Source organism: Notolabrus celidotus, chromosome 16 (genome assembly GCF_009762535.1).
Source record: "Notolabrus celidotus isolate fNotCel1 chromosome 16, fNotCel1.pri, whole genome shotgun sequence".
Lineage (NCBI taxonomy): Eukaryota > Metazoa > Chordata > Actinopteri > Labriformes > Labridae > Notolabrus > Notolabrus celidotus.
Genome location: NC_048287.1, coordinates 500,928 through 511,228, shown reverse-complemented (window position 1 = coordinate 511,228; position 10,301 = coordinate 500,928). Strand labels below are relative to the sequence as shown.

Genomic DNA, 10,301 nt, shown 5'->3' with positions numbered 1-10,301 from the left:
CTGCTGAAACCAGTTCAGGAAGGTCAATGGGTGAAAAACAGTCTAGGTATACATCTGGCTTTAACGCCGTTCCAATGATCACGCTGTTGGTAAAGGGTCCTACACTAGTTAAAGGTAAGAGGTTACTAATTTGATCTCTAACCTTTAAGATTTGATCATTAAAGAAGCTCATAAAGTCATCGCTGCTGAGGGCTAAAGGAATACATGGCTCAGTGGAGCTATGACTGTCTGTCAGCCTGGCTACAGTGCTGAAGAGGAACCTAGGGTTGTTTTTATTCTCTTCTATTAGAGAGGAGTAATAGGCAGCTCGAGCATGCTGCAGGGCCTTCCTATATTTATTAAGACTATCCTTCCAAAGTGAGCAGGTTTCAGTTGTTTTATTGGAGCGCCATAATCTTTCTAGTTTTCTAGAGTTTTGTTTTAGTTCACGGGTTTGAGCATTATACCATAGAGCTAGCCTCTGTCGTCTAATAGTCTTCTGTTTAAGAGAAGCGATTAGGTCTAGGGTAACCTGCAGAGAACCTGTAGTATCATCTACAAACTGATCCAGCTGAGAGGAACTGGAGCTAGTATACAAGCTTTGAGCTAAGGTTGGACTAAATACTGAGTTTAAAGCAGCAGGGATAGCCTCTTTGAACTTAGCTCCGGCACTAGCCTAGTATCCTCTTTTATTCATTCATTTTTGATGTATTTATTTGATTTATTTATCAATTTTAATTTTTATTTATTTTACTTTGAAAAACCTCTTAAACAATGATTTATTGGTCTATTGTCTCACCACTTCATTCTGTTTAATATACTTCTAACCTCACGTTGTATTCTGTTTTGTTTAAATTCCTCCACCCTGTCTGTCAAAAGGTTTACTTTGTTATTTGAACCACGCTTTGTTTGTCAAAGCACTTTGTAAACATTTGTTTTTAAAGGCGCTACATGAATACAGTATTATTGTTATTATTATTATTATTATTATTGTTGTTGTTGTTGTTGTTGTTGTTGTTGTTGTTGCTGTTGTTGATGTTGTTGTTATTTGTAAAGCAGAAGTAAAACAAAACATGAATGACTCCAGAAGCGACTGTAGTGTATTGATTGATGAATTTCATGAAATAAAAACCTTTAATGATTTTTCTCCACATTGATTCACGGAGGTCTCTTACCTGCAAGCTGCACGTTAACATCCCTACATTCTGTGAGTGGCTCCCTCATCAACAACATACAGTGACATCTCTTTACAGTTTCATTCAGTCACATCCACCAAAGAGGAGTCTTCATGAGGACAGGCAGTAATGACAGATCATCACATCCATGAAGCCCCCTGTTAATTATCATATAAAGTCATATTCAACTAAAGCCTTTGTTATGGATTACATTATGAAATGTGAAGCAGGGGGTATTTTGCATCCAGGTCATCTCAGGTTCCGGACCTCTACTTGACTGACCCCTTGTATGTCAGCATGAGCTGAGACGTTTACATCGGGATAAACAAACTTACAAAACAGCTCTGGAGTGAAAATGATGCATTTCCACGTACAATTCAGCTTCTGAAACCTCTCAACTTCACTCTTCTCTAAAATGTTTCTCCTCCTGGTTCAGTCCTCCTGGTTCAGTCCTCCTGCTCAGACTGCCCCAGCAGCATCTGTAGTCTTGCTGTCTACTTGTCAACACTGGTGTTTTTCTTAGCATTATGTTTTTGTGCGATGCCATACGGCACATGAGCAGCAATGGTTCCCATCTCAGCCGCTCCCTCCACATGAAACATCTGATCATCGAAGTAGATGTGCGGCCTGATCTTCTCCAGCATGGGGCCCTTTGGTGCCCCTGCGAGAAACAAGGCCTCATCGATCTCCAGGCCCCAGGCTCTGAGTGTCTTCAGCGCCCGGATCCCAGAGCTGGCTGCGCTGCGAGCTGTGACCAGGTATGTCCGGATGGGACAGTCCAGGCGCTGGCCTTTAGCGTAAAACTTATTCTGCAGCTTCCCCAGAGCCTCCAGGAAGCCCTTCAGCGGACCCTGTCAGAGGAAGCAGAGATGGTGGGATGTGTTGTTTCAGTGACTTTTTGTATTTGTTTGTAACACAGCTCAGAAATACTTTTATTATATTCGTTCCTGTCTATTAAAAGCCTTTTTGAAGTCTGCAGTAACGACCAGGGGCGTCGTAATGGGGGGAAAAGTGGGACTGACTACCTAGGGCCCAGGTGGGGAGGGGGGCCCTTAATGGGCCTGAAATAAAATGTGTTTTCTACTACGCTTTTCCTTTGTTTATTATAACAGCAATAAGGTAACTAAAATTGTCTGAATAGTTAAACAAACATTCAGAATTCCTTTCTGGAGAAGAAGGGGAGTCTCTCTCAAAGCCCCCTTCCGATTGCACAAGATGGTTTAGTCCGTCCCGTTCTTGTCGACTGGATTGATCTGTCAGCGGTCAGTCAAGTGAAGAGAGGATGATGCTGCAGCAACATTTCTCCCTTCAAAAGCCAAGTTGGGTTTTCAAAAAAGAAAAGAGAAAAAGGCAAAAGAAAGAAAGCAAGCTGAGGGAAAACAGCTTTTAACAGCTTTCTTTCAAAAGAAAGGTGGGCACAACTACACAGTTTAACAATGCTTTAGCTAATACTAGCAGCTTCAAGGCAGGCAACCAACAGGAGTCTTCCTTGGAGTATATTTGTGTTTTATATAAAAGTTTATTATATTCATAAATGACTCAGCATCAAAGATTAGGTAGGCTAAGAGCTTACATGCCAATATTTATACATATTAGGCCGCCTACCTCATGGTACAGTTAGTCTACTTCAGAGCGGTATTTAGCTAACGAACCAGTAAACTAGCAGAATATATCTGATATCTGCGCTCTTTAAAGGTGACATATCATGCAAAATCAACGTTTTAATGGTTCTCTACCTGAAATATGTTTCCCTGGCATGTCTACAAACCCCCCGAGAATGAAAAGAATCCATTCTGCCCCTGTTCTGATTTCTCCACCTTTCTGTAAATGTGTGTGAAACGAGCTTTCAGCAGTTTTCAGTGTTTTTCATACGTCACAACACCATCCGGTCTGTAACGAAGTCAGAGCTCGGAGCTTGTTCAGCCCATAGACTGTATAAAATACAACTCAACCCCTCCTCTGTTTTTCATTCCCTGCACACATGTGTGCTAACAAGGAGCTTAGGAGGGAGGCATGCTAGTTGTAGGCTGTCTTAATAAACACAAAGGTCGGTTTTACTCCCCACGTCTGCAGATTTGAAGATCTAGTGGATGATTTTTATTTTCCATGGAAAAGTGCTGGCGCTAGTTAGCATAGCTACACAGCTACATGTCGTAGCTGTAGCTGTAGCTGTAGCTGTAGCTGTAGCTGTAGCTGTGTACCAAGACACACGTCTACATACTAACAAATAAAACAACAAGAAACACTAAATCTGTGACCAATCCTTCAGAAGGGTCCTGCTGCCTTTCTGGTAGAGGTCGGTTTTACTCCCCAGGTCTGCAGATTTGAAGATCTAGTGGATTATTTTTACTTATCATGGATAAGTGCTAGCGCTAGTAAGCATAGCCACATAGCTACATGTTCATAGCTGTGTACCAAGACACACGTCTACATACTGACAAATAAAACAACAAGAAACACTAAATCTGTGACCAATGGTTCAGAAAGGTCCTGCTACAGGCGCCTCTCCGTCAGGATCAGATTCTGGATCAGATTCAGAGGGTTGAAGTAACGTGATCTCTGAGCAGCCGTGTATATTCAGCCAACATGTAAACATTAGATCAACGTGCTGGACAGCCGAGGCCACACCCACTTCCTGAGGGGGCGTGGTCAGAGAGAAAACAGAGTGTTCTGAACAGGACTGAAGAAGAGGGTTCTTCAGGCAGACCAAAATCTGATTTTAAAGTGTTTTTTTGAGCATAAACTTTAAAGACATGTTTTGGGGACCTCTTAGACCAATATATATTGATGAAAAAAGCAAATGATATGTCACCTTTAAAAGATAGAAAACAGACTGAGGGAAGTTCAAATTCAAAGAACGCTTACTAGACAAACTAAAAACTATAGAAAAAAAACATAACCCGCACAGGAGAGGCAAGCAGCTGTTTACGTTTGGACCACAGCGGTCTGTCAGCAGAAGGCAGCTCCTGGGGGGCTGAGTGGACAGCAGCTGGGGAACAGACCATGAGCCTCGATCAATCAATGTGCTATTAGTGTGATTTAATCAGATCTGTATGCATGAAAACGTTTCACTAAACGGATAAAAATAGATTTGACGAGTTAAAAAAGGAACGCGGGGTGCTCGGCTCAGTGAGATGTGCGTCTCATGCCTTAAGTGGGGAGTTGTTATATTTCCACAGCATCTAGTGTGGCTGAATCTGAGTGAAAGTAAACTGTAGCTTTTAGAGTTTGACTTCATGAGGTTCGATTATACCAAATAATGCCCCCTTGTTGTTGTTCAACAAGTCACTTGGCTTCAAATAATCTTGTTTACAGATCATGAAAAATAATATTGATATGTAGCTTAGATTTGAGTCAGTTAACCAGGATAGTTTTAGGCATATATTTTTGTTTAATGCAAATAAACCAGTATTATAACAGCAGTGTTATATGTTGGCTGTGGTGACGGGGCCCACTGAGATATCTTTTCAGGGGCCCCAGAATTCCTGGCAACGCCCCTGGTGATGACAGAACAACATGCTGACAGTATGAATCCCAATTAAACTTTTATTACATCATTTTGAATAATAATATATTCATGAAATACTCAGATAATTGAATGGATTAAACACATCAAGAACATCTGCATAATCATATCCCAGTGATTAGTGCTGCATGAAAGCACCAATGAAACGCTTCAAGGGAGACTTTTTTTTTTCTCAACAAAATGAAATGTCCTCATCTTCTCTTAGAAGCTTTTCATTTCCCTTACTCACAGATGCTTCAAAGACAAAGCTCACCTACTCTGGGACACAGTGAAGAGACTCTACTGATGGTAATATATCAACACTTAAACAGGAGTGTCAGTGAAAGTGTCCAAACAGTCCTCCAGTAAAAATACGTACATGATCGAGGAGTGTGTCTTCATTGTCCCGCTCGTGTTCAAAGAACTTGTCCAGCCCGTGGGCCTTGAAGATTCGCTCAGATTCATCAGAGAAGAGGACAGCATCACCATCAAATGCTACCCTGAGCTGAGACTCGGATACCTCCGTCTGCTTCTCAGGCGAAAACATTGTGGCTGCTGCAATGCCTGGAAGACACAGACACAGACACAGACACAAACACAGACACAGACACAAACACAGACACAGACACAAACACAGACACAGACACAAACACAGACACAGACACAAACACAGACACAAACACAGACACAGACACAGACACAGACACAGACACAAACACAGACACAGACACAGACACAGACACAGGCACAGGCACAGGCACAGACACAGACACAGACACAGACAGACACAGACACAGACACAGGCACAGACACAGACACAGACACAGACACAGACACAGACAGACACAGACACAGACACAAACACAGACACAGACACAGGCACAGGCACAGGCACAGGCACAAACACAGACACAGACACAGGCACAGGCACAGGCACAGGCACAGACCAGACAGACACAGACACAGACACAAACACAAACACAGACACAGGCACAGGCACAGGCACAGGCACAGACCAGACAGACACAGACACAGACACAAACACAAACACAGACACAGGCACAGGCACAGGCACAGGCACAGACCAGACAGACACAGACACAGACACAAACACAAACACAGACACAGACACAGACACAGACACAGACACAAACACAGGCACAGGCACAGGCACAGGCACAGACACAAACACAGACACAGACACAAACACAGGCACAGACACAGACACAAACACAAATACAAACACAGACACAGACACAGGCACAAACACAAACACAAACACAAACACAAACACAGACACAGACACAGACACAGACACAGACACAGGCACAGGCACAGACACAGACACAGACACAGACACAAACACAAACACAAACACAGACACAGACACAGACACAAACACAGACACAAACACAGACACAGACACAGACACAAACAGAAGCATCGATAAGAATATGTGGGGAAAAATGTGATTTATATGGTACCTTTCAAATCCTAAGTTACAAAGTGCTTAACAAAAGGGATAAAACAAACAAGCAAAACAAAACAGAGATGACTTGTGCAGATCAAAAGTAGAGAGCATAACCAAGCACAGAATTATTTTTTTTTTTACGACCTGAGGACCCAGGGTCTAAATTTAGTTCAGGGGTAGATAATCTCCCCCCTAAAAGCCCCTGCTGGCGGGTAGTACTTTTCAAAGGTCCCGGGAATTTCTGGGGCAGGGCCTGCAATGCTGAACGTGTCTGATTGGTAGATTAACCTCAGTGTTTTTATTCCTCCCTCCGTCCACAATAACATCACACACATCTGTGATTCACTTGATTTCTCTTTCTTTCATTAGTTTTGATTTGTTCTATCTTTTTTGTATGTGTGTGTACTTTTCAAAAGAAGAAGCTGTGATTCTCTTGATTTAGCAGCTTGTAACAGTAGTCTTCTCCCAGCCCACCGTGAATGCGTCTCTCCCGGTGTTACAGTTTTAAAAGTGACCCTGTAAACTGGAGACCTTCAGCTGAAGGTGTCAGTGTTTGTGGAGTTTACACAGCTGTTGAAACACAGAGGGAGTTCCTGGGAAGGCAAACTAGTTTAGTTTTTATTAAGATTTCAAAATATCCTCATCAGATATTTAATGATGGTCTAAAGACGTTTATGAGGGATGCCTGTCCGTCTGCTTCTATGGTGTCATCTGTGATGAATGGCATTCCTCTTTGTTTTACTGCCCTCTACTGGTCTGGTGGTGTAGTGCATTTACTTTTTTATTTTCTCCATACGTCACTGGCCTGATTTACACAATCTACCCGGGACTTCAGCCTGCGATCGAAACGCAGACAACAATGGGGGCACAGGAACCTTTTAGTTCAGGGTAAAGTAGTTCTGGGGGCTAAAAGACCCCAGAACTCTTGGTCCAAATGTAAACACTGAGTAAAATGACAGGTCTTCACCTGTTTCTCAAACACTCTGTAGAGCAGGGGTGTCAAACATGCGGCCCGCGGGCCAAAACCGGCCCGCCAGAGGTTGCAATCCGGCCCACAGAACGACTTTGCAAAGTGAAAAAATTACAGATTAGACATTAACTGCAAATTTTCAATACAAGTAACTACTATTTTAAATTTGTCCTCTGAGGGTCGCATACAATCATAGTGCTGATGGAGCGCACCTGAACAGCACTTTTTCCCAGGACTTTTTTCTCAAAGTGAGAAAATAGATGACTTGCTGTTTGCATAATCCGGTTAAGATTCATTAAGTCTTTTTAGAGCACTATAAGATGATCCACTAACTACTAACACTAGCACAACACCCCTGCATACAACACTGTCCAGCAAGCAAACAGTTCCTTTCGGAGCTGAGGGGTCCAGGATAGCCAACTTTACCTTCTTCATTATTATAATCTCTCTGTTCTTTTGCAGTAAAAATGACACTCTGTGTCAGGTGAATTGATAACTTGTTTGGTGTGTTTGCAGCAGGTTTCAGTGCTTAAAGAGTAAAATGTTCTGCCCCACTATGAGACTCATCATGGAGAACTGTTTTTTGTAGAAAGATACATTTTCAGCACATACTTGTACTATTTTGCACTAAAACAAAGGGAAAAATGTAAAGTTGTCGTTATTTATAGGTTATTATGTTATGATTTTACTGGTCCGGCCCACTTCAGATCAACTTGGGCTGTGTGTGGCCCCTTAACTGAAATGAGTTTGACACCCCTGCTGTAGAGTTTGCTGATCTGACTCCCAGTGAGAGACTGTTCCTCAGCCAGGGACCCAGAACAGCTAACCTACAGTCCCCTCCTGTTTCAGTCTCTAACAAGGAACAGCTGACAGATCTTATTCAGAGGACCTGGGGGGCCGGGTAGAGGTGTATGGCATCATCAGCTCAATGATATACTCTTGAGGAAGACTATTCAAAGCCTTAAAGATGATGAGGAGGAGGATCCTGAACTGGTAGTCAGAGGTCTAGATGTGAGGATAAAAGGTATGCACAACCATTTCACACTGCTGGGAGAAGGAGAAAAGGCGTATTTTTGCAATGTTCCTCGTGTGAAAGTAGCAGGACTGAATAAGTAAAATTTCAAAATTTCATTTTGAATTCAAATATGACTCAGAGGTTTTTGGCAAAAATATTTTGTATTATCACCCGGCTCTCTTCCTGATCTTCAGGTTGTGTAAGAAGCTTGATTCTGATTGGTCCAAATCCCTTGACAGCGGTTATTAACTTTCACTAACATGAGCAACACCAGAGACAAACTGATCACACGTCATGTCAAATCAATCCACAGAAAAGAGTTCAGACACATTTAGCTTCTGCTTGTTGACACCATAGACAGTAAGGTGAGGGGAAACCGTTAGCTTAAGTTAGCATCAAAACAGTGTAGCTAAAACGTTAGCTTTGGTTAGCATGCTAAATCAGCAGGCTACAGATGTTTCCATATTGGATCCTGTCCATCAATATGATGAAGGAGAGGAGCAGGTGAGAGAAACTTTAGGTTAGTGATCTCTCCAAAGAAAGTTAAACCATGAGCGGTGGTGATGATAGCAGCAGGGTTCAAAGTTGTGACATTAGTTTCTTTTTAAAGGTGTGTGAACCACAGAGCTCAGAGAAGAAGGAGAGCTGAATGAGGACAGTTTCATGTTCAATCCACCAAAACAGGCAAGAATCCATCACCATGGAACGATCACTGATGAGGAATCACTGGGACTATTTTTAAAAACTGTAAACATAAATCATTTAAATCAATAAAATCCTCTTAATGTATGGTTAGCAGGTTGTTATGGGAAATAGAGTCCTGAAAGGGTGAGATAGGACACGAAGCGGAGTGGCCAATGAACCAAGATGTTGGATGAAGCTAGTGGATACCTGATTGAAGGCAAAAACCAACAAATCCGTTTCCCTGTGATTTAGCGGGAGGATTTTGTGGGACATCTAGTGACCACTTTGAGCCAGACACTTGTGCAGAGCAGCTAGAATTAAGAGGTCACAAAGTTGAACTAACAGATAGAGCTGCGTATCGTCAGCGTAGCAATGATAAAACACACAACCAAACTGACAGGTAAGGTCCCGTAAAGGGAGTGTAAATGAAGAAAGTAGAATGGTCCAAGGATTCACCCCTGAGGCACCCCACAGAGACAATCGAGCAAATGAAACATCGTTGCCAGCACACACACACACACACACACACACACACACACACACAGACACACACACACACACACACACACACACACACACACACACACACACACACAACATAAATTAAACTGCCCAATCAAAATCAACCAAAGCATCACCTTCCTGTTTCAGCAAGTTTCCCATTGGTCTGTTCACCTTTTTCCACTCTACTCACACACTGGTTGGATCAAGTGAACATAAAAAACACTCACTAAAGTTAAACTATTACACTAACAACTTACTTCTTAATTTGCTGCTTTACAGAAAGTAAACCTGAAGAACGTTTCTGTGTTATCACTCTAAGAAGAGATGCATGTAAGCCTTCAGCTCACAGCAGTGTTAATTTCATTAACGAAATTATGTCATTTTTTCATGATGAAAACGAGACTATGACGAGCATCACTGATAATAAAAACTCTGACCAACATATGTTTTGATGAGACGATGACGAGATGAAAACTTTAGTGGCCGACGGTCAGAATCCATGTACCCCCGCTGTGTGTCTAATCTTTAGAAATAAAAGTGAAGCATTCTGTGACAGGCTGAGTTATTATCTGAGGGGCTCAGTGTTAGCTTGGTCTCTACCTGCAGCAGGTGTGCTTTATGAACCAGCTCTCCTCACCTCCATGCATCTGTCTCAATGATTTTTACTCCGGTGTTCTTTAGGGACAAAGACACAACCGGGGGACGTCTGTTTAATATTTGATGTTTGAAGTTTTTTGCTGCTACAACCGTAAAAAGCTCTGCGTCTACAGCTTGATTTAATCCAGTTTGGGGAAACATCAGACACATTTAGTAAGTTTGGATCAACTCCTTGTCATCAAAGATGCAGATGCATTTCAGAGTGCCGTGAACTGACTGTCTGTCCAATGCGCCTGTCACTGCGGGTGCATTCAGGGACCGTCGTAAATGTGCAAGACAGTCCTTTCATGGCATTTTTCTGTGAGTCAAGAGAATCAAAATACAGTCACAGTGGTCACATC

The 10,301-nt window shown here is 42.4% G+C and overlaps 1 protein-coding gene across 2 annotated transcripts in view; it reads right to left on the bottom strand.

The window, feature by feature from the left end:
• Window positions 1-1,090: 1,090 nt before the first annotated feature.
• Window positions 1,091-10,301, bottom strand: part of nt5c1aa (5'-nucleotidase, cytosolic IAa) — a 34,534-nt gene continuing 25,323 nt past the window's right edge. For both annotated transcript variants that reach the window (XM_034705000.1, XM_034705001.1), the window contains 2 exons: window positions 5,039-5,223; window positions 1,091-2,005 (listed from right to left, as the gene is read on the bottom strand). In XM_034705000.1, coding sequence (XP_034560891.1) covers window positions 1,649-2,005; window positions 5,039-5,223 — 542 coding nt within the window. In that variant the 3' untranslated portion in view covers window positions 1,091-1,648. The remainder of the gene's footprint in view (window positions 2,006-5,038; window positions 5,224-10,301) is intronic.